The 25,493-nt window shown below is 31.1% G+C and overlaps 1 protein-coding gene across 1 annotated transcript in view; it reads right to left on the reverse strand.

The window, feature by feature from the left end:
* Positions 1-8,732: 8,732 nt before the first annotated feature.
* LOC129224473 (28S ribosomal protein S22, mitochondrial-like) overlaps positions 8,733-25,493 on the reverse strand; it is a 36,784-nt gene continuing 20,023 nt past the window's right edge. Inside the window, exons 3-8 of the mRNA XM_054858926.1 lie at positions 25,258-25,422; positions 23,582-23,725; positions 20,329-20,412; positions 19,974-20,119; positions 11,939-12,032; positions 8,733-8,913 (exon numbers count right to left, since the gene is read on the reverse strand). Of these exons, the coding sequence (XP_054714901.1) occupies positions 8,809-8,913; positions 11,939-12,032; positions 19,974-20,119; positions 20,329-20,412; positions 23,582-23,725; positions 25,258-25,422 (738 nt within the window). The 3' untranslated portion in view covers positions 8,733-8,808. The remainder of the gene's footprint in view (positions 8,914-11,938; positions 12,033-19,973; positions 20,120-20,328; positions 20,413-23,581; positions 23,726-25,257; positions 25,423-25,493) is intronic.

The raw sequence follows: 25,493 nt of genomic DNA on the forward strand, positions 1-25,493 counted from the left end.
TAATGTGTTTTTATCATTATACAATTTCTTTAAATATCTAAAATATGTATCTGAAACTTGTAATGAAATTTTACGAAGTACCTATTGTCAAAATTTTAGCTTCCAGTTTTTTCTTCTGTGAATCATAATTAATGGAATCATTATCCCCCCCCCCCCCTCCCAATCTGTTTTTAGATTTTTAGTCAAGCTCACAGACTTAACTTGTGCCTAAAGATATAGTGTGGAGGATATTTAAAAAAATAAATAAATAAATTGAAAAAGAAATCAAATTGTAAAATAAAATGCATATATTTTTACAATGCCTTCCCTTTCTTACTTTATGACTGTGGTTAGCTTTCAATTTTAAATGGTTTGGGACCAAGGTTTTAGAAATTTTTAGATTTTAAATCATTTTTTATGTGAATTAAAAATTATCAAAAATGTTTCATGCTAAAATCTTATCTAAATAAATAAGTTAAAATTGAGTAAAATTTCAAAACATAATTTTGTAACAATTTGTGTTTAGTATACTGATATTTCATTTTACTCAACTTTTTTCTATATGGTCTTGAAATTAACTGTGCAACAAATTACCATTCTTTTGAGGAATTTCTAAGTAATCAAAAGTACTAATAGACTAAGATGTGAAGCTTTTTAATTAAAACCGGAATCAGATGAAGTCTAAATTCTAAAAAATAATTCTTAATGTTTGCTTACATTTTACATAAAGGGTCAAAATTTCTGCTAACAGTCCTACATTTTACATCTAGTTGTTTTTGAAGAATTTTTAACTATCATATGCACTCATTCCTCAATTCTTTCATTGAAAGCGTTAAATTCCAGATACATGTAGGGGAAAGTGGGCCACAATGAGACAAAAAACACATATTTTTCATTTTTTGTATATTGATTAGTAAAAGCACACAAATATATATTAAAGGTATCAAATTATAGTATATTTCACAAAATTTAGCCCATTTAATATTAGAAAAAAAAAAGTTATGAGGCTTTATAAATTTGATGAAAAGTATTCTGTACTGAAATGTTGAAATGCTGTTGCAACAGCATTTAAACAATTAAGTACAGTATTTAAACAAAAAATAAACAAATCTTAAATTTTAGTGTTTTTCAACAGTATTAATACACCCTGGAAATTGCATTATAAGCACTCTCCCTTCTAAATGAATATCTGGCTGAGGCAGTTTTCCCAGGAAATCTTGGATGATAATATTCGAAATATTGTTATCTATATAAATGAATTTGTTTTAAGAGGAGTTAAAACTCTTCAGGCACTGTATGCTTTAGAACTATTTTATAAAAATACTAGCAAAAATACCCGGCGTTGCCTGGGTCAGTAATAACTGAGAAACAATCGCTACTTCTTTTCATTTTCTGTTTTAACTAAAAGAACTCAAAACACACCGCTTTTGACGTGATTAAAAATCAAGCTTCTTCCTTATCCATAAAAGTAAAATAACAATAAGTATAAATAACGAACGAGTATTCATTCAGAAATGAAAGAACGAATTGAAGCATATAAAAATCTGAAGAATTTCCAAAATATGAACTAACAAAAACAAAGATCACTAAAAAAAACCATGTGCTTTATTTAATTAAATAGTACACTCGCCCAAAAAGAAAAAAAAAAGCTCTCTACTATTCGCAACTCCAGAGCTCGAATACGCTACCTTGTGGATCTTTACAAAACTGCCGAAAAAACTAAAACATTGCGTTCCACGTGTTCATTTTGGGCAAAACAGTTTGTTATGTGTTTTTTTTTATTTTTTTATTTGCGTAATTCATGATTTGGAATCGCCATTCGCAACAGCGTAACATCAAAAATATCTGATATAAACTGTGAGTACACATTTTATTTATCTTGTTCTGAGTGAATTTGAATAAATATTAGTTTTTCAATTCGATGAAAAAAAGCGGACTTAACAACATTGACTGAACACTAGGGCCATGCTGAAAAATTACTCATTTCCTTAACCTAATTCCACATAAATGATTTAAATAACCTTTGTTATTACAGCATCCAACTGAAATGGACAGTATGCAAATAAATTTTCTTGAAAATATTTATCGCAGAACAGATTGAAAAATCCAGAAAGAACGTTAAGAATTTGAACAATAAAAAATAAAAGTTTGGAATTTTTATCGCTAAAATATCACGCCAACTTAACTTTATTGCTCTGCAAAAGCTGTCATTATCGGTGGAAGAGTTTCACCAAAAATCTGTTTATAGGGTTATGGTTTTAAAATTGTGTGAAAGAATAATGTATCTTGACAAGATTTCGCATATCACTTAAATCATTTCCATAACGAATGAATTAAATGCATGATGATTTCTTTTGATATCCAATCATATAGTCATAGAAATAAATTATCTAGTGTTTAATGTTACTCTTGACAGTCTGTCACGTATGTGCACTATGTGACAAAAATGTCAACAAATGCCGTAAATGTCACGAAACTGGACATAATATGTACTAATGTATAGAAAAAATGGTACAAAATGAAAATGCTGTTCAAATCGAACCAAAAATTTATGAATTCTGAATTCAACATCATGAAAATGGCTGCTTCAGAACAACTTACTGTGTGTTCTGAATTAATTTTTTACTTTCGTAATACTTTTTGGTTTCTAATCTCTTTCTACATAGGTCAGAATAACCAAAAGACTTCGAAAAATCTTTTCAAATGAATAAAGAACAAAAAATCATGCATGCAAACAAAAATTTCTCTCATTTCCTAAGTTTAGAAGCAATTTATACGTTACAGCGTGCGTTTGTTTTAGTTTTTTCATCTGCCATTAGACAGTGACTGCAGCGCCCCCTATAGTTTGTTGGAGTTGCGAATGTGTTTCCCAAAGTGTGCAAAAAGTAGAGTTTCCAAATGTTTAAATGACTTTTAACTCATGTTTACTCCGGAGAAGCCTTGATTCAAAATTTTCATTATGATTATTTTTAATATTGCTGTTGTTAGGCAAAGAATTTTTGTAACAATGGGTTTTATATTTAACCATTTAATGGGGAAATTAAATGACATTTACTGTTTTCCATCATAACGTTTTTAAACTAAGTTTTGAAGGAATAAATTATAGCCTGAGTAGCTCCCCGATAAAGTAACAATCTATGGTGAAAAAAATAGTTGAAATTGGTCCAGTAGTTTTGAAGATTACCCTGGACATACATACATACCTACAGAAGTAGCCATTTATGTATAAAGATTAATTATAATTATAAAGTGCTTTGAAATAAATTCCATGTTTGGCAACCTTATCGACACTTAACTGGTTTCTAGTTTTTTTTTTTTTTTTAATGTGAAAACTGTGTAGTAAAATAAAAAGTTCACTTGTAATAATTAGTTAAAATATAAATATTTTTAAATGAAGCCTATTTTTTGTTGTTAAATTTCTTTTTTGTAAACTAAAACAAGAAGTAGATAAGTATTTTACACCTGCTTACTGCTGTTTGGGCCGCAATGAGATGGCTCATTGTGGCAAAACACATTTGTCTCATTGTGGTCCAAACAACAAAATAAAGATTTTTGCTTTATGTCATTAAAATAAAACATAAGTTAAAAATAATATAGCTGAATAATAGAAGATTAAAGTGTCAGTAACAACATAAACTACAACACTTAGCTTAATTGTTGAAGTTTTTCAAGAATATGATAGATGCAAGAAATTATCCAAATAACTTTCAGTGTGTCCAAACAGTAACTAATTTTTTTCTACAAAACAAAAGCATAGAACATCATGAAACTAGGAATTCTGGGAAGCATTTTGGTTATTGTTACTCCTCCTAGGTAGTGGTGGCTGTCAGAATTGAATTAATTTTTGAATTTACAATGTCTCATTGTGGCTCACCCTCTCCTACAAATTTAGTTATTAGTAAAAAATAAAAAAATGTAGTAGTGTGGTTTTAAAAATCAATCAAACTTAAACTATAAGGGAGCAAATGTGAAACAAAAACTTAGCAAAAGGGTAGAGTATATTATAGTTCGTGATGAGTAGAAAATAAATGATGATTTGTGAAAGATAATTTAATTTGTTTTCAAAGTTATCATTATTGATATTTCAGCTACTACTTAAAACTTCTCCTAGGGTTTTTTTTCTTTTTGCATCTGAAATATTTTATTGATTTAAGGGTTGTGGTTTAGAGAGATTGCTCATTTAACTATGTATGATTTTCTCAACTGCATTTTTAGTGAAAATACCCTATATTAAATTACCAATCAGTAGAGTTAGCTAAAACTTGATTTAAGTGGTTTCTGATAATTTTATTTAAAGAGAATATCTTGAACGTTTTTGATGTTTCTTGGTATTTAGAATGACTACTTTAATAATGTAGTGATTTGAACTAGAAATATATACGTAAAGTATAATTTTAAAATTTTGTTTGAGCTAGACCATTCCAGACTGTGATTTAATCTTAACATTTCATGCCTTTTTGAATTTTGGAAAAAATCTTTTATGATGAAACCTAGAAATTACAAAATATTGCTTTTATTATTGTATTTATTCATGCCACAATTAAGCTATTTTAAAATCAAAGTTTTGTTAGTCTGTGCTTTTAAAACAATTTTCTACATACTTTATTGCTTATACTAATTTATTATTACATTGTAGAGTTGAATCTCTTTTATGCAAACCCCAGCAACCCGAATGCCACCGATGTGATAGTTTTTATAAAGATAAAATTGATTGTATTTTTAAATTATATCCAATAATTAATCCTTTAAGACAAACGTGAATTACAATCGCAACTAGTTAAGAAACGTTTTAATGGAATCCAAAATTTTAAGTGCCAAATTTGGCGCCTAGGATAGAAAATCTAGGCTTCAAAACAATTTTTGGTCGCAAAATGTGACAAAAGACCACTTATTTTAAACGCGGGTACTGCTCAGTCCTAGCTTTTTCAAATTTTAAGACTTTCGAATAGCTGCACAATTATGCACAGTATTACAGTACTGTGCGCTTATTGACAGAATTTTTTTCTACTATTTCTAATGCTCTTTATGGTAGAATTACGGTTAACCGGGTCGCAGCAATCAATATTTCATTCTGGAAACCCGCTACCTTACCTTGGCGACGGAGCAATTTTGGTAACCTTACACCAAAGCTGATTTGCTATTTGTTTGGCCAATCAGCCATTTCAGAATTCACCTTTACAAAATTGTAATTTATTTGTCCAATAAATCTTTCTTTTTTTTAATTCCACAGAATAATATTTTTAATTTTCTCAAAGGTAATTTTTTTCTGAAAATTGGCAACATATTGTGTTTTTTCAATTTTTAGATCTTTGAAACATTTTATGAAATTTTACATCGCGAAATGTTTGTCAGTTTTAACTCTTTTAAGTTATAGATTTAAAAATAAGTTATTCATACCTTTTGGATACGTTTTTGGAATGTGTTCGCAGTAAGTTATTTCCTTCATGTTTTATTGTTTTATCTTAAATTTAAAATGTATTAATTATCGTAATCACTTATTCAGTAAGTTAGAATTATAATTTTAGTTATGATAACATTCTCTGAATGGATATGTGATGTGATTTAACTTAATAAATAGATCGTTTAAAGTCTTAATTAAACAATAAATACTTTTAATGACTTTTTCTCAGATTATTTCAGACTAATGTCATGTTCTATCCAACTTTTACTGTTGTTAAATTTCGGTAAAAATTTATGCTTCATTTTAATGTTCCTTAGGAAATTAAATATGTTGATAGAAAGTTTAACCCTCTCATTTGTCTTTTCTTCAAACTTTATTTCAAAGTACGAGAAAAAAAATTGTTCTATAAAAAAAATAGGCTTAATCATTTGATTCTTTCCATATTTTGCAATATTTTAAAAAGGAAAAAAGAATTTTGATGTTTTTTTTTCTTTACGGTTGCAATCAGAGGAAAAAAATGGTTAATAAACAGTTGTAGTTACCTAGGTGTGAAATATCTTTGGTGATAGTTTGAGCAATCCGAAGCTCTGCCCTTGTCTTTGGGTCAACTCTCATTAGATGATTTCTTTTGTTTACATTGTAGTACTTTGTTTACATTGAATCGTAGGTGTCAAATTTGGCAGCTTTTGAAAAAATACACCAACGCGACCCGGTTACCGTAATTTTTCATTTACTATAAAATAAATAAACAATATTTTACTTTTTTCTCCTTTTGTAACATTTATGCACCATTTTAGCCACATTTTAGTTATTGTTATTTACAGTCATGTGCAAAGCATAATATGTTCTGTAATCTGAATGATTTGATAATCCGAACTCTCCCCGGACCTAATCAGTTTGAATTAAAGAGTTACGTCTATGTATCAATACCATGGACATTTTGCGGCACCCCTCTCCTATTCCTACGACACCTTAATGTGCCGTGTCACCCAGTTTGAAAACCCTGGATCTAAGTTTCACTTTTCAAATTAAAAACTTAATCTTACTGCAAAAGGTTATATAATTTTACTTTTGATGATCTTCCCTTTATTGCTCACCCAACAGATGAATCAAGCATAAAATGCATTAAATATTTAAAAAATAATTTGGTTCCATGCCTCATTGTTAATGTAATCACAAATTTAAAAATTTCATCGCCATTAATCTTCCATCAAAGTTCACGGCATAAATTCAATGTAATGTAAGCTTTTTGCAGTTTTAGTGATGAATTTGTAATCCTTTTTGTATTTGAAAGACATTATTGAATAATTTCAATTGTAGGGTTTAACTCATGTGAATAGTGATTTGTACTTATTATTATTATTTATTTATTATTATGGATCCCTTCCCACGTTGGAGTCGAGGGTAATGAAAGGGCTGACTTTTGGCTAGATCTGCTGCTGCAGAGGGTGTGAGCCCTTGTGGAGATCTTACTTTCAGTGAGATCTCCACAATTTCAAAAATGGAGCTCAATCGCCAATTAAAAACACCTCCCAGACACGCCTGGTATTTTGCAAAATGTCCTGGTGAGTCCTTTAGACTCAAGGGTAGACTCCTCCAGACAACATATTCGAGATTCCTGAGTGGCCACACAAAAGCTCTTAGATTCTCTGGGAATATCAAGACTTTTCCGGAGTGTCACTGGTGCTCTGCTGGAGAGGTTTCACTTGAGCACATTCTATCTTGTTTGGGCTTTACGAAGGACGAGGTCCTTAGTGACCCATTGCTGTTCTTGGATTTTTTGCAGATATTTGGATTCATGGGGGTTGTTTAGCATTGCTAAACATGCCCGAGATAAGTCAAAAAAAAAAAATTATTATTTTTTTTGGAAAGTATTTAAAGAACTATAAAATGATGACTAGTACCTTGGAGACTATTTTGAATTTATTTGTGATAGATTTGTATTGTAGTGAAATACTGTTAAAGAGAGCTGTCATGTTACAATTTTGCTCACTGCAAAAAGTGTAATGCCATAGTTAAATATTTGAAGGTTTAAGTCTGCAAAAAAGTCTTTGCTTAATTTTGTGATATATGTACATTTTATTTTGAAATTCAGACTCCTACAACTGTAGATCATTAAATAGTATTAAATTTAAGACATTTGAATGCCACATGTCTATGTACTCAAAGTATATCTTCCATCCTTTTGCAACTAAATTTGAAAACATCCAGGGAAACCTTTTTATTTTGCATAGCAGAAAACATTTAAAACACATTAAGGGTTTCCTTCCTAAGATAAATTTATAGTTTGCTTTTCTATTCACAAAGGTTGCGTTCACATACCTTGACCAGTAGCTACCGGTCGGCTGATCACATGACAGCTAATGACGTCAGCAGTTACTAACCGGTTGTTACCAACCAATGCTTCATCAAACACCTTTGGTTGATCACCAGTTACTTGCGCAGATGAATGACACGCAGGTGAAAAATACTTATTATGAATCAAAAATGTCATGTGGTCAATCAACCAGCTTAAAATGCAGTCGACTGGTAGATCAACTGGTCAGGCTAATAAAACAACATTAGTAGCAACCAATTAACCAGTACTCTCATAGAACGCTGCGGTTCCGGTTGAATTGACCGGTTGAGGTTTGCGAACGCAACTACCAGACAAGAATCCAGAATTGGGTTCTGAGCTCAATATGAATCAGGATTTCTTCACAATTGCTAAGGATACAATCAATAATGGCAGCTTTTATATGTCAAATATGCCTTACTGCTATATATTTATTTTAATTGTGATGTAAAGTTTTAAAAACATATCGTCTAGTTCATATTTTAATTGTTATTGTAACTATACAACCCATTTAATAATGTTCCTTTAACAAATATTTTGGAATAATTATGACTTCATAACAATAAAGGTGTAATGAGCCATGATTCTCTTATTTAAATTATACATTTGTGTGATCTCATAAAATATTTGATGAATTGTTTTGTTTAAAATGTTTAATAAAAGTGTTTTATGTATATAATTTACTTACTTGTTGTTCTTTTATGAATTTAGAATATGTATGAATGGTAACAAAATCAGGATGTCATAGAATTTTCATGTTGAGAAAAAAAAATCCAACTTCTCAAACACAATATCAGAAATATATAAGTTTGTTGCATCAATGAATCTAGCTCTTAATGGAAAAAGTATGTTATATGTATTTGAGAGTTAACAAATCACAGCATAATTATTTTTATATTAAAAATAAGTCACTAATACTGATATAATTAATACTGAATAAGTCCTAAATACATAAACTGAAAGTCAATTACTTTACAAAAAAAAATAATAATAATAATTAAACCATTGAGGAAATTTAAAATTTACTGAAAAACCTCAAATTATTTATAATATTTTATTCTACAGTGTGATAGAAAGCTATGATATAAGAACATTATAATGAAACTTGATCTTGAGACAGTTTTGCGTCTGCTTCCAAAAAGGATTGCAATGCCAGCTCCAAATCAGACTTCTGTATAGCAATAGTTTTTATAAAATTCTAAAAGCAAAAATATTATATAAAGATAAACATTTTTCATAATTTATAATCTCTATTCAACTATTAAATGTAGAAATTTTGCAAAGGAATGAAATATTTTTGAAACACGTACTAATCAAGAGCGCCCATATACAAAATTGTAAGAGGGATCTCAGATATTTTAAACATGGTTTAGCAGGATTTTTTCCCCATGGAAACAGATTTCGGGACAGATTAGAGTCATTAAAATTTGACATTGTTAATTACTTATTCATTAATGGCTGGAGAACAAATGTTTTTACATTTTTGCAAAGAAAAAAGCACTGAAAGCAAGAAAGTTTTAATTTTTAAGGGGAGGGGGCTCGAGCCCCCTCTTGCCCCCTATATGGGAGCCCTTGATACTAATTTAGCGATATATACAGGGCATTTCACAATTCCTTTTGGGGTTTGGAAGGCTTAATAAAACAAACATACTTTACTAGAGAAAGAGATACGACAAGTTTTGTTTCTCAAATGTTCAATGTCTGTACCTTTCGTAATGCGACAGACAAAGTCTCAAGTTTAATTCTAATTTCACTCGCTGTAACATGCCACAATCAATGATCGTTAATTTTTCGAAAGAGATGAGGCACCAACCATTATTTGACAGTGGAGTTTTTTTTTTATAGGAGTACATCGAATATTGTGTGTTTGACTCCATGTGCCTCGTGGTTTACCAGTTTTATGCCAAAAGATCAGTATCACATTTGCTCCATTGATCGTGATATGCAAACAAAAATTGGGCTTCAGACTTGTTATCTGCTGTATTATGAAAGGTTAACATTCAAAGGTCAAACTTTTAGAAAGTAGTTTATTTTTACAGTAAAGTCAATTTTTTTGCTGTATAGGTAATATGTTTGTTTTAATAAGCCTTCCAAATCCCAGAGGGCATTGTGACATATCCTGTATAGCAAGGGATAAATCAGATGCACAACAAAATGCAACAGTTCCTGCTAGTGTACCACTTTGATCTAGAACCAGATCAAGAGCTAAGGCTTCACTGATACTGCAGCACATTATTTAAAGCTAATGAAATTGCAAGCAATTCATACAAGTCTCAATGGACGGGTGGTTTTCTGGGCATGTCTTGTGAGCATTAGCTGGCTATATTAAATCCTGTCAGAAGTAGGCAAACGAAACTTTTACAAATTTTTGGTCTTTGTCTCTGTGATTTTCTAGAACATTTTCATAAGGAGGAAAGTCTGAACTCTAAGTTTATACGTGTGGAAGGAATCACAAACTTATGAGAGGGAAAAAATGTAAAAGCTATAATAAAAGCTGAGCAAGATTTCTACTTTACAACTTTTTCTGAATGTTTGCCAAAGTACTTAGTTGAGTAAATTTTATTTCAACAAGCATTATTTGTTTACCATCTTAAGAGCTAAATATTTTCGGAAATATATATATATATATATATATATATATATATATATATATATTGTCACCTCAGAGCAACAACAAGATATCTTAGTGTTATTTCTGGGATTAGATATCTTACTGTTGCTCTGAGGTGACTATATATATACATTTGTTTGTTATATTTATCTTTGTTGACTGTTTGTAACAAAAAGAATGATACACCAAAAGCAAATGCTAAATACAATACTATAATATTTAATATGTGTATTAACACATTTGCATTCAAAGAAATTTGGTATTTATAGCAATTTTCAGGAAACATTTGCTTGCTCAATATGTATATTTTTAATTTTAAAAAGTTATTTTTTCACCAAAACTATTTGAACAAATATAACACATTAGTGACGTTCCATCAATAAAGAGCAGCACATACTGCCAAAATACTTGCAATAGCTTTAACTAACCAAATCAGAACTTTTGCCAAATTTTCTTTAATTGATCATGAGAATTTTTTTTAAAAATTCAGTCAATATTTCACTTGTAGGTCTTAGTGGTCTCTTGCAAAAATGTTCTTGACCAATAAGCAAATTCCTGGACTTTTCCATATCAGAGAAATTTCCAGATTTACAAGATTGCTAACTCAGAAAAATCTTACAATGCATTTTCCTTGTTTGCGTATTATTATGTTTTACTTGTTCCACAAATATCGCACTCATTTCTCTTCCCTATTCAGTGAAACTATGAAAGCATGTAGAACAAATGCATAGTTTGCTGGTTAAATTTAGAACCATTAGCAAGTTCATTATGGAACTATGGCTGAAGGCTGCTTAATTTCATACTCAACTTTAGCAAGATCCTTTGAAAAAGATTGGACAATCTTTAAATTGATTGGACAAAGATTGGACTTGTCACTAAAGGTAAGTATGAAAATGTCATTGATACTGTCACAGGAATTAAAACTGTAGTCAGATTTGTTAACTTTTAGGATCCCATGATCATATCATATTTCACTTTATCCTCTTCTTTCATGTTCCACTTTTTAGAGCCAGAAGCAGAAATCTCACTAGTTGCTGATATTTTCCAATCATTGGGAACAAATGTTAAACTTGGTCTGTTTTTTATTTATTTACATATTTTGATGATGTTGCTAGAATAGCTAGATTTTTTGGTTTTTGTGTGTTTGAATAATGATGGATTTTCCCTCTTTTGGCATTATCTATATGCTGTATTTTAGCATATGTAAAACAATGAAATTTATAACTCATTTTCTGCATAGAACAACACCTAGCGAGTTAAATTATAATATATCTTTCGTGAATGTTTTGAAGAGGAATGTATTTTGCAGATTTGGATAACAGCTAACAGTAGATGTAAAAAATACATGGGAGTATGTAAGAAACATAGAAGAATACCTGCCAAATTGAGGAAATATTGGAAATATAGAGGTGCTTTTAAGCCTGACTGCATATAATCTACTCTTAATTGGCACAGCAAGTTGAAATCAGCAATTTAAAGCAGAAGTGTTTAGTACTATACTAAATGCATCATGCATTTTAAAGCAATTCCTTTCTTACTTTTTCTTTTTTTACATTTGAGTTGATAAACATTTAAAATACACATACTAAATTTTTTTTTATTATTTTTTTACCTGCACAATTTCTACATTTCCTCCATCTTGAGCCAGGCTTATTTCAGGATTCAAAATAGATAACAACTTAATAGCATCAGCGGCATCACTTATTCTGTAATAGGAAAAATGTAGCATTTTCATGATTTTTTTTTACACTATAATGAATTTCTTTTTCAACATATAATTGTTTTGTAAGATATAAATAGACTGAATCCCTAAGTAATTGGGATATTAATGCCCTTGCTTCTCCCCTGTGTTAACCCCTGGAACACCCGTTAAGTCAGGATTACAAATTTGCTGCATTCACCCACCAAAAATACTACAACATGGTAGTCTGGAGGTAGTAGCTTTAACATGATCATGCTTGATGTAACACAGTTCACTCCTGAGTTCAGAAGGATCGTCAAAAATCAATGCTTATTATGGATACAGAATCACTAAAAAGTTATGTATTGTTGAATAACAATTATTCAACATGTGATCCTTTGATAATGCAGCACCTTTAAACTCTTAAATCAAATTTTTGTCTAACCCCACTCAATGATTTTCGACATTATCTCATAAAAAAATCCCATGGATTAACTCGGGAGAAAGTTGCCTTATTTGTTCATTGCATTTCATTTGAATATTTTTTACAAGTTTATACAAAAATGACTAATTGAATTATCACAAAAATCTTTAAGAAAATAAAAAGGTTTTTTGCTCCCTAATTCAAAGGATTTATATGAAATTTATCAGATAACCAGCTCAATAAACCTTGTTAAATAATGTCCCTGATTGTTTGTTTCTTTCTTTTTGAAGAGATAAACACGTAAAGAGATGAAAACCAGGGCTGTTTTTATCACGGAAATTTTAGTTTTTCTACTCTGTTTTTAAACAGAGGAAAGAAGAGTTTTGCGGATAAGAGGACTGTTGGCAGAAGTTTCGGTTACTTGAATGCTGAATATATCAGCTTTTACTATACACTAGAGGTACCTGCACGTCTTTGCTTGTAGTAGAAATTTAAAAGGTCATTTGGTTCGCCTGTATATTTAAAAATAATGGATGATCAGGGATGTGCCGAATAAAACTCGTTTTTCGAGCAATCTTCGGAGCAGGAAAATTGCTAATTTGGAGCAGCCTTGAACAGTAAAATTGCTAACTTGGAGCAGCTTGCAGCAGCAAACATTTAAATTTTGCATCAATTTAGAGCAACTGTGTATATTTCAGGGCTGGAAAAATCTTTGAAATTTGACATGCCCCACCGAGCATATTTGTCTAAAAAAATACATAATCGAATAAAATTTTTACATGCTCAGGATTTTTATTTTATTGTAACAGAAATATTTGAATTTGTCACATAGCATTAATCAGACAAAAAACTAATTTAAAAGTTTTATATCTGAATCAAGAATTATTTCAATATAAAACATTAAAAAAAAGTTGAAATAAATAGTACATAATAAGTTGTAAATAATATTTCCAATACTTAATTAAAAAATTATAATAATTGCATGGCCAGCCGGGCATGAAAGGGTAAAAGATTCATTACTGATCGAAATTTTTACAAGCCCTGGAAACGTTGGACAATATAATTTTCGAGCCCTGATATATTTCACACACAGAAACATCTGTGACTTATACATCACTGCTTTAAGTGCACATTTAAGTTATAGTGCTTTGATACTTTTTTTTTAAAATTTTTTGCTTTCATATTCATATATACATTTAAACAACATAAGATATATATATATATACATTAACTCAAAAACTTATTTTTAAAAAAAGCAAAAAAGAATGGTTAAATTTAAAAACTTTATTTCAACAAGTTACAAGTGAGTTTAAAGGGATATTAATTAATATTTTGCTTTCTTTCTTTCTTTTTTGGTATGTGTAAGTTATTTACTTATATTTGACCTTATTACTGTTATTATTATTATTATTTCGGCATATATGTTTATCTACTGAACTACTTGATTAACAAATCGGAAGATCAAGCAAAGGCAACATTAATACTTTTTATTTTTCACTGTTTGATATTTAATCACAAAATTAATAATGAAATTATGATGAAAAAAATGATTTTGTGAAATGATGTCATAAGAAAAGGAATTTTAAAATACACATGAAAAATATATGAAAAATGTGAGAAAAGAAAAAAAAATAAAAATTTTAAGACAAACTAAGAATATGGAGAAAGTGCCTGAATCTGAGAAACTTGATATGTTTGTATGTTCATTACCAGAGCATTAGAATTCTCAATTTTTGCTATCTTAAGTGTCACCAACCAAAATTAAAGATGAATTTTCTGTCCCAAAACAGAAGGAAACCCAAGATTAAAACTGGTGAACAATAATAATTTTTACAGATGATTTTCGCTTAAATCAATTTGGATGCAACTGGATTTGATATTTTCGAGTGGGCGTGACAAGAAGACGAACTTACATGTCCTCATTTTCTGAAAACAAAAGATAAGAAAGATTGAAAATAATGATCAACACAAAATTTTTCAAGTTAAAGGAACATAATTACATAAAAAATTAAAATAATAGAGTTTTTCAAAAGCAGATGCAATCGGATTTTGAAATGCGCAAAAAATCGGGCCCAAGTCAAAAAAATTCGTAAAAACAAGCTCCAAATGCATAAACTTGATGATATTTTTCAGAAATTGCCAATTATACGGAAGGAACTGCAACAATAAATGCAAAATTGCACTTTTGGCGCAAGTTTGTACGATTTTGGCGCAGAAAAGTCCATTTGGCGGTCTTTTGGAGCATTTTGGCGCAGGATCGGCGATTGGCGCAACTGGCACATCCCAGGATGATTTTCGCTAACATGCTATGTTAATTTGCTCGTCCATGTAATGGTAATTTGCTTGGTATTGCTTCCGAGGAATTAAATTCATCAATGGTGGCTTTAAAAAAAATTGGAATAAAAAAAGAACGAAATCAAATTTTCAAAAAATCACTTCGATGTTCTCACCCCAATACTATGAACTAATTTTGTGCCTAATTTCATGAAAATCGGCAGAACGGTCTAGGCGCTATGCACATAACAGACATCCAGAGGCATGGACTTTCAGCTTTATTATTAGCAAAGATAAATGCAGTATTTAACGTAAACCAATCAAAAACAGAATACTTTCTTCATTGCTTAAAACCATGAACTTAAATGCAATCATTACGTATGAAACTACTCATCGCTTACTTTGCTTTTTAAGAATTCAATTTCACCATTAAAAATATAGAATACATTTGATTTTAATTAGTCATTTTATCAAAATGGAGTCGTAGTCATTTTATCAAAGTATCATTTTAAGGGGATCGCCGGTAGAGGGCGCTAGTGTTGCTGGGGTGATATTTTGCTGCTCCTGAGATAAGTGATTTTTTAATGTAATTGTTTATTTTACTGCTTTAATTTCAGTATTTTTATTGTATTTTATCATATAATTAAGTATTTTTGTGCTTTTAAGTCTTATTTTTGATTTACTTGCTTTCTTAAAGTGTTTTTCTATTCTTTGTAGCTAAGCCTAAAATGTGCTGATCTCTTGTTGTTAAGCCTGAGTGCTCTGTTAAGTGTGTAACTTGTTTATTTTAATTTACTGCTTGTCTAAGGATTTTGTAATTTTTGTACCTTTTTCTTCCAATGCTTTCTAATTCTAATAATTAGTTTTATTTCTTCAATTTTGCATTTTTGTATTGACTTTTAAGTGTATCATTTTGAGCTAGAATGGGGGTTATATGCATAATGAAGGAGGTTAAAAGTGGTAAAGGGGACAAGTGGATTTCTTGTGACCTATGTCAGATGTTCTGCTTGTTTAAGGGGAAGGATGAGTCTGAGAAGGATTTCATTTGCACTAACTGTGTTGAACTCTCAGAAATCAGAGTTAGGATGCTTTCTTTGGAGGGTGAGTTAGCATTAGGCTGTAGGATTGTAGATGGGGTAAACACTCCAGAGGGAAAGGGGGAAGTTAGTAATAAGGAGGTGGGCATTAGCTGTGTGTTAGATAGTGGGAATATTCCAGAGGTAAAGGAAGAAGTTAGTAAAAAGGAGGTGGGCATTAGCTGTGTGTTAGATAGTGGGAAAATTCCAGAGGTAAAGGGGAAAGCTATTGCTGAGGTGACAGATTGGGAAACTAAGGGTATAATTTTGGGAGATTCAATGGTGCGTGAGGTGGGAAACTCAATAGGCAGAGTTAGACGTAAGGTGGCTAGATGTTGTTTGTCAGGGGCTCGGGTGAGAGATGTAAATAGGGTTGCTGAAAAGAAGGGGGTATTTAATAAAGAGGATGTAGTTACTTTGTGGGTGGGAACTAACAATGTAGGCCATAGTAACAACGATGAGTTTACAAAGGAATGGGATTCCCTGTTGGACAAAGCAACCAACTGTTCGGCAAATGTCCAAGTGGTTGGTTTGCTCCCCAGGTATGGAGTGCATAGGAGTTGGTTAAACCAACGGGCTAGGTGTATGAACCTGGTACTCAAGGAAATTTGCGTTAAACGTAGTATCAGGTTTATTGATGTGTGGAGTAAATGTAAACATGATTGGATTGCTAGGGATGGCCTGCATCTGAGCTCTACAGGGGTCAAAATGGTTAGTGGTTTGGTTTTAGAGGCTTCAGAATCAAAAAACTAAGTTGGAATGGGGGGCATGGTTTAAGGAGCAGAATTCGAAAGGGTATTATATTAACTATTTGGATTTTAGTAGAAACGGAAATAGGGTGGCTAATAAGAGAAAAGATTTTAACAGCTGGGATTCAAATAATCGTGCAGCATTAAATAAAAGTAAGATGGGCTTACTTAAGGTTTTTTATACAAATGCTCGTAGTATTAGGAACAAGATGGAAGAATTGAAAAGCATAATTATAGGTGAGAGGTTGGATATTATTGGAATTACCGAGACATGGGATACCAAAAGTGATGATGATTTATTATCTATTGCTGGGTATAATTGTTTAGACAAGATAGAGTAGGTAAAAGAGGTGGTGGGGTTTTATTTTATGTCAGAGACACTTTAACTTGCAATGAATTGGTAATTAATGATAAACCTAATGAGATTGATATGATTTGGCTGGAGTTGATGAGCAATAAGGGAAATAAGCTACGTTTAGGGAACATTTATAGGGCACCCAACTTAAGCCAGGGTCAAGATGAACAGATGTTTAGTATTATTAGTGACATTTCAAGCAAGGGGTCAGTCATTATAATGGGAGATTTTAATTTTCCAGGAATTGATTGGAATAATTTTTACCATAGTAATAGCAGAGAAGAGGAATTTTTGAAAGTAATTGGTGACTGTTTTTTAGATCAAATTGTAACTCAGGGTACTCGACAGGACGTGATTTTGGATCTAGTTTTCTGTGATATGGAAGGTTCTGTTCAGGGGTTATGTGTAGGGGAACATATTGGAGAAAGTGACCACAACAGTATTAGGTTTGGGATTAAATTTGATACGCACAAAGTAGAGAATTTTAGGTTTGTGCCCAATTTCAGAAATACTGATTTTGTGGCACTTAGGCAGAGTTTGAAAGCAGTTTTTTCTTCTGGATTGGACAATAGCGATGTGAATCTTCAGTGGGCAGAATTTAAGGAAAAGCTAGCGAAAACGGTTGGGGATTATGTTTCTTTTAGGAGAAAGGGTGTCAACACTAAAATTTGGCTAATGTGGTTCTCCAAGGAAACTAAAGACGCTCTAAATTACAAGCAAGCTGCTTTTCATAGGTTTAGAGAAACTGGTCACAGTGCAGATAGGCTCCAATATTGTGAGGCAAGGCGTAAATTTAAGTATTTGGTACGGATTCAGAAAAGAGAGTTGGAGCAAAGACTAGCAGATAACATAAACAGGAATCCCAAGAGGTTTTTTGCATACGCTAATTCGGGGAAAGTTGGAAATAGTCATATTGGGCCACTGGTTGATGAGCACGGAATTTTAACTCAGGACGATAGTGATATTGCTAATGTTCTTAATAACTTTTTTTTGAGTGTTTTTAACGATAACTGTATCTCAACAGTTGACACCAACAAGACACAAGCTATAGTACAGCTGGACTTTGTATTTTCCAGGGATGACGTTTTACATCATTTGAAAAAAATTAAAGAGACTAAGGCTCCGAGACCTGATAATATTTATCCAAAAATTTTAGTTGAATGTGCGGAGGAATTAGCAGATGTAATGGTAAATATTTTCAATGCTTCTTATAACTCGGGGACAGTGCCAGAGGACTGGAAGCTGGCTAACATTACACCACTCTTCAAGAAAGGGTTTAAAGGGAGTGTGGGAAATTATAGACCAGTGAGTCTAACTTCGGTGGTTTGCAAAATTTTTGAAACATTGATAAAAATTGAGATAGTAAATTTTCTAGAGACTAATAATCTATTGACTAGTTTTCAGTACGGTTTCAGGAAAGGCAAATCTTGTGCAACTAATTTATTACATTTCTATGACAAAGTTACCATGGCTTTGGACAATAAGAAGCCTGTAGATGCTGTTTACATTGATTTTCAAAAAGCTTTCGATAAGTTACCGCATGTTGCTCTACTTAGATAATTAGCTGATATAGGAATAGGAGGGAAAACTTTCATTTGGGTAAAAAACTAGCTGACCGGAAGGAAACAAAGGGTAGTTGTAAGGGGAAATTACTCTAATTGGAGTGAGGTTTTAAGCGGGGTTCCTCAAGGATCAGTGTTAGGGCCTGTTTTGTTCATTGTTTTTATGAATGATATTCACAAAAATATTTCTGGGAATATGAATTGTTTTGCTGATGATGTCAAAGTTATGGGGACTGTAGAAAATGAAGAACAAGCAAAGCAGCTGCAAGAGGATCTAGATCATATTACGGAGTGGGCTGATAAATGGGGTATGGCTGTTAATGTTGGGAAACGTCAAGTGCTACATTTAGGGCATGGAAATAAGTGTACAAGTTATTATTTGCAAGGTTCAGTCATTAGTCAGGCAGACAAAGTTACTGATCTGGGGGTCTTAATAAGTCAGGATTTAAAGTTTAGCCAACAGTGCAGCATTGCTAGTAACAAGGCCAATAAGATGCTTGGGTTTATCAATAGATCTATTTCAAACAAATCTAAAGAAGTTCTTCTGCCCTTATATAGAATTTGGTAAGACCTCATTTGGAGTATGCTGTTCACTTTGGTCTCCTTATCTTAAGAAAGACATTAATGTATTGGAAAGGGTTCAAAGGCGAGCTACAAGGCTAATAAATGGACTTTCTCATTTAGACTATGATTCCAGGCTTAGAAGGTTAAAAATGTACAGTCTTGAGCAAAGAAGAGACCGAGGGGACATGATTCAGTTGTTTAAATTTATTAAAATGAAAGATGTTACAGGGCTGAAGTTAAGCACTGAAAACAGGACAAGGGGTCATTGTTTTAAGCTATTTAAATATCAGGCTAACATGGATATTAGGAAAAATTATTATTATAGCAGGGTAGTGGAACCTTGGAACAGTTTACCGGAAGAGGTGGTAATGAGCAAGGGAGTAGATAGTTTTAAGAGGGCCATTGATCTTCACTGGGGATTGTAAATTGACTAGGACCAGTCTAGCTGGGCCCAGAGCCTGTTGCTGGTCGTCATATTTGTATTTGTATAAAAGATTCAGGTCTGAACTCCAGTTCTTTAAATGGAAATATTCATCAAGTTTATGACTTTATTGGTATGTTATACATGTAAGTTTTTAAAATGTCACTTTTTTTCATAATTCCTTAGAAAAGAAGAAAAATAAAATATGTATGAAAAAGACAAGGTAACAATTTTAATTAGAAAGTTTGAATTAAAGTTTAAAAAATAACTTGAATTTATGTTTACTTTTTATCTAATTATTATTAGTTTTTTTTTTTTTTTTTAAATTTACTGTCTTTTTATTATTGGGACTCACTCTCCTTCAAAATTCTACACAATATTGGAAAAGAGAAAAACTGAAAAAGTTTCCTTATAGGTCAATCAGAATTGGTTAATAAAAAATGTATGAAAAAACTCAAATTTAAAAAATGTAACTCAAAATATTACATTTTAGCAAACATTTCTAAAGAAAAATGTCAGTACATTTCACTTTTTTACTTACAAATGCCTTTCAAGCATATCAACAATTAATCTGTCAATGTTTTTATGATATGCAAAATGAAATGCCATTGGACCAAAATGTCTCGTTGATCTAAGTACATCAAATTTCTTCATTTGGTTTATATGCTCATAAATAACACTGGTGATCTGAAAAAGTGGGAGAAAAAGTAAGACACAATAATATTAAAATTAAAAAAACAACTAAAAAGGTACTTTGATATGTTACTTGAACTATTATTACTCTGAAAAAAATGTGATGTGCATTCCACTATGTAAAAAAAACTAAACATTCCATTTTGTGACTAAATTGTTCTGTGACTAATTGTTCATCAATTTTTGATAAAAATAAAACTCACTTGATGATATTCTGGGTCATCTGGCTCAAATTGCACACAAGCAATATCCAATAGAAAAATATAATTTCCCTCTTCCATAAGACGCTAAAAATTGGGAAGAAAATTGAATTAGAATATTAAGTACAATTTCAAGTTTTGTATCAACTGTATCAAAACACTTAGCAAAAATATATTTTTTCAAGAAAACATGTTATCTTGTCATATTTTCAATAAAAATTCATTTTTATTTTAGTAACCCAATTGTACTTTTGAAACTACAGTAGAGCCTCATTTATCCAGTTTCCGTTTATCTGGATCTCCTGTTTATCTGAATCAAATTTGTAGATTAAAAAAAAAAATTATATTCATTTAAATATTAGTCGTAAATTATGATGGCAAGACGGAACTATAAATACGCCAAATATTCACATTTCATTTTTATTAAATGTACAGCTCCTGCATAGGTTATGCAATAAATTATAGTAATCTAATAAACAACATGGCATATTTGGGGTATCAGTCCAACATTACTGCAGCTAAGCTAAAAATGATAATGTGTTTGCGAGTAACAATCCCATGTAATTTTGTTACAAAGCATCTTTTTTTACTGTAATAAAAGATAAGTATGCTTATTTATGACTTTGTTTTCCTACACATGGGAAAACACATTCGTAAATAAGCAGACGTATGTGTTCCCACATTACCTGGATTTCCATTTTACCCGGATTGCCATCGGTTCCAGTCATATCTGATTAATGAGGTTGTACTGTGTGTACTTCTTATTTATTGAGAACTTTAAAGGAATCAAGAATTATTACATTAGATGCTAAATTACAAAAACAAATGAACCTGGATTTTAAGTTTTCTCATGACTAACAAAAATGTTAGTCTTAAGTTTACATAAAACAGGAAAACACCAACAGTTTTTTTTTTTTTTTTTTGTCAGGGTTATCAATTACATATTGTTAGCTTGCAAAAAATATCCTTGTCTAGTACAATTTCTAAAATTTCCCAACCCTGTATATATATAAATAGTGAAATCTCAAATGAATACCAATACAGTCAAACCTGTTTATCTCAAACTTACCTATATCAAAAACCTTCCTATGTCAAAGTTTTTCAATTTTCTTGCATTCACAGCATGAATTCAATGTCTCCCCCCCCCCCCCCATGTTTATCCCAAATTAGTTTTCCCAAAAACCTCTATGCCTTAAATTCCTACTACACTGTCATCTTTGAATTTGACCCAAACTGATCTTTACCAACAGTAAAACTTAGACATAAAAAGCAATCCCTTTAACATCAGCATTCAAATAGTTTTTCAAGTTTTACTTTCAAGTCATTGAGAACAGGGACGGATACAAGGGAGGGGCACGATGGATGCAATTGCCCCTTGAGGTACTCTCACCGGTAATTTTCAAAAATAAAGTTTACAATACACAAAATAAGACAAGTTTCATTGATGTTGGGAGAAGGGGAAGTTTGGGTTTGGGACAATATCCCAGAACTGTTTCGGCATTGTCCGATATCATTGTGATCAATATTTTAAAATCAGCATACCTAGTAAAAAGTAAGTAATAAAAATCAATAGCCCCTCCTTTGAAATATGTTTGGATTCGTCTTTGATTGAGAACAATTAGTTTGTTGGATTCTGTGGCTGTATGCTGTTCTAATGTTTAAATTGTTTCAATTGAGGATAAAATTCAAGTCCCAAAATTATGATACAAAACGGCAATCATTGAAAAATAATTTTTTTCCTTAAATGTTTGTATGAATTCACTCTATCGATATTAACTATAATGTGTTAAATGTATAATCACACTACATCAAGATGTAGACTATTCAACACTGCATATGCAGAAAAGACTCTGAACTCATTGACTTTTTTTTTTAATTGCTTAGTTATATAGCTTTATCAAAAAGCTCTGTTCCTGAAAACCTCCTTATCTTGAATTTTTCTTCTGTCACGTTAAATTGGAGATGTGGGCAGGTTTGACTGTAAAACAAGATATCCATTTCAACAAAATAAATGTTCAGTCCTGATTTAATTTCCATTACAATGCTTGAATTTCATTAAAACCAACAGAATTTAAGATTTCCAACGCTGATGAGTTTTATCTCAAAGTAGCCTTCTCTTTGTCTTTGACTTTTTTAATTTTTCTTCGCTCATACTAATTAGTATCTTTCCATTATTGTTCTTTCCTATTTAATTGCTGCTTTGCACATTTTTAAGTTAAAGTCCTTTAGAAAAATTTAATGTAGTTTATATATATATATGACAACCAACATCTGGAGCATCTTTCGGAAAATTTCATTTGCAAGCTTATTGAAGAGAAACCGTAGGTCATTTTGATTGTTCCATGGATTTGATTGTTACACGTTCTTTCTTTTGCTATTGACTTCAATTATGAATTTTTTTCTTGTAGCTTAAATTAGTTATGAAATTGTTCTAATTAACTTTCTATAAAGCTTGTATTTTTGGTTTGTAAATGTTCAATTTAATTACTTCTTGTCATGCTTATATTCTAGATTTTCAGTACCCCTTATTGCTTGTTTTGTGAGATGTCGGGGATTAGTGCTGCTTTTTTCAGCAATTTCGCCAGCAGCACTCACAAAACATCTCATAGTTTTTTCCCTACCTTTGAGGAGTACCCCTTGATGAGGTCCCAGGGTATTTTGGGACTTTTTCAAATTTTTGTTCTTTCAAATTTTCGTTCTTTCTTGTTCAATATTATATTGCTATTGGATTTCAAGTTTGCCCTCTCAGCAATTTATTCAAGTAGGCTCAGGGCCAACAGAGAGTGCACAGCAACTGACAAGCTTTGTACATAAAACTTAAAATCTGAGCACTAATTGTAATTTTCATTGTATTGCACAATTACATGACATGAAGTAAAACCATGTAATGAATTACTTCAAAATAGTGTCTGAATGTTACAAAACTTTACCATAACCAAAGTTTTGATTCAATTTTAAATAATAAAATAATAATAAACTCAGAAATTTGAATAATTATGAATTTGATTGGGTATACATGGAATATTTTCAGTATTTAATCTTAAATGTTAATAGTTTTCATTTAAAAAAAATTATACTGAGTTAACACATTGCATGCATCAACAAAAATATCTCTGAAGAAAGGACACTCCTATTTAAGGGACAAAATATTCAGTCCCCTTTGTGTCCCTTATCAAAAGGTTCTACTGTATATAGAATTAAATTAAACTAAATTGAATTGAACAATACAGAAAATAAATTCTGAACTAATACCAACATCAATATGCGGACTGCTAAACAATTTGGGCACTTCTAAACTCCTTCCTTCAAGTGGATAGTAAATCTGGTTCATACGAAACCTTTCTTCTCTAGTGGCTTTCCTTAATGTGCCATCAATCTCGCGAACAGTTATCATTCTATCCTAAAAATAAGAATTTAGTTAGAGATTATTAAAGAGAGTTATAATCTCTTACTAGATTAGAGTAATTAAAATTCGACATCAGTCTTGCATAATATAGACAAATGCACGAACGGCGTTTGCAGAAAATTTTTGGCTCTGCAGAAATTTTTTTAATATGCTAATGTTAATAGTTATTTTTTTTTTTTAAAGGAAAATTTTAAAAAATCCCAGTTTATTTCTACGAAAGCCTTTTAAAGCACACGTGTGAAAAAATAATCGGATTGGAATTTTTCTTCAGTTGGTGAAAAATAAACAAACTATAATTATTGTTAAAAAAAATGATTTAAAGCACTTTTCTTTTTTCTCTTCGTATTTAAATATACATTTAATTCTTTATTCAAGGGTGAATTGAGCAAAATAACTATTTGCAAAAAAATTTCAAGTTAGGATTTGTGTTCGCAGAGTGCTTTTCATTTTATCTACGTTTGGTGCTTGATATTGGGCAAAAAAGAATGGTTGAGGCAGTTTTCTTCAGTTGGTGAAAAGCAAGTGTTAACTAGATGTTATTGCAAAAAAAAAAATTAAATTATTTAAAAGTTTTTTTCCCTGCCTTTTTCAGATTTTAATATAAATTAAGAATGAATTAGGCAAAATAATTATTTGCAGAAAATTTTCCAGTTAGGATTTGTGTTTGCAGAAAGCTTTTCATTTTATCTATGTCTGTTCGACATTTTCAATGACTTATTCATTAATGGCTGGAGGAAAATATTTTTACATTTTTGCAAAGAAAAACGTACTAAAAGCAAGGAATTTGTAATTTCTATGGGGATTATATCTTTCTAATTATGGGGGGGGGGAGCTTGAGCCCCTATGTGATGTCTGTAGTAACTTACCTATTCATTTAGAATAATACACTATGGTAGGATAACTATAGCAACTTTATTTACAAAGGAAGGGAGAGATTGTTATCGATGTATGTTAACAATGCGCGTTTCATAGCTGTTTTATTTACATTCTTTCATACAGTTAAAAGTTACAGTTACACTACAATACCACGGTTACAGTTACACCTATGTTACAAATATATTACACCCTGCTAACTCACTCATATGGGTGCCCATGCCTCGCAGCAGATAATGCTTGCAGTATACAAGAAACCCACAAATTCCGACTGCAAGGACTAGTGTCATGACTGTTTAGTTTTTATGCAAGTTACAAAAACTATCAATACAAAAAAGAAAATTAATTTAATCATGAAATTTAAATTACTAGGTCACATTTCAAATTTTAAAAAAGCAGCAACTATGTGCTAGATGCAAATAGTATTAAAAAGTTGTCATTAACTAATTACATTCAAAATATATGCTTGAAAATAAGTACTCATTAATATCTAATTGACAGTGAATCTGATTTACTGAGCACTATTAGAATATGTGATGTAAAAATACATAACATACAAATAAAGTTTTACTCTACAAAGTACAAAACTTGATTCTTCAGAGAAATGTGCTTTAAAAAAAAAAATAATGATAATAAGGGCTATAATTTCTTACTCTTGATGAGACATTTGTAGAAATATCAGTAAAAATAATCTTGTGGGACAGCACTCCTTGAAGTTCAGGATCTTTGGCTAAAATTTCTTTGTTTTCTTCATGAATACTTAACACAGGAGGCATTTGTAGCTTTTCTGCAGCTTTTGAAGCAGCATTTTGCTGTAGCTATACAAAAGAAAAAAAAAAGACTAAAGAAAACTTCTTATGGTAACAAATTAGTTATAAATAACTTCATA

The sequence above is a fragment of the Uloborus diversus genome, chromosome 6, assembly GCF_026930045.1.
Source record: "Uloborus diversus isolate 005 chromosome 6, Udiv.v.3.1, whole genome shotgun sequence".
Classification (NCBI taxonomy): Eukaryota; Metazoa; Arthropoda; class Arachnida; order Araneae; family Uloboridae; genus Uloborus; species Uloborus diversus.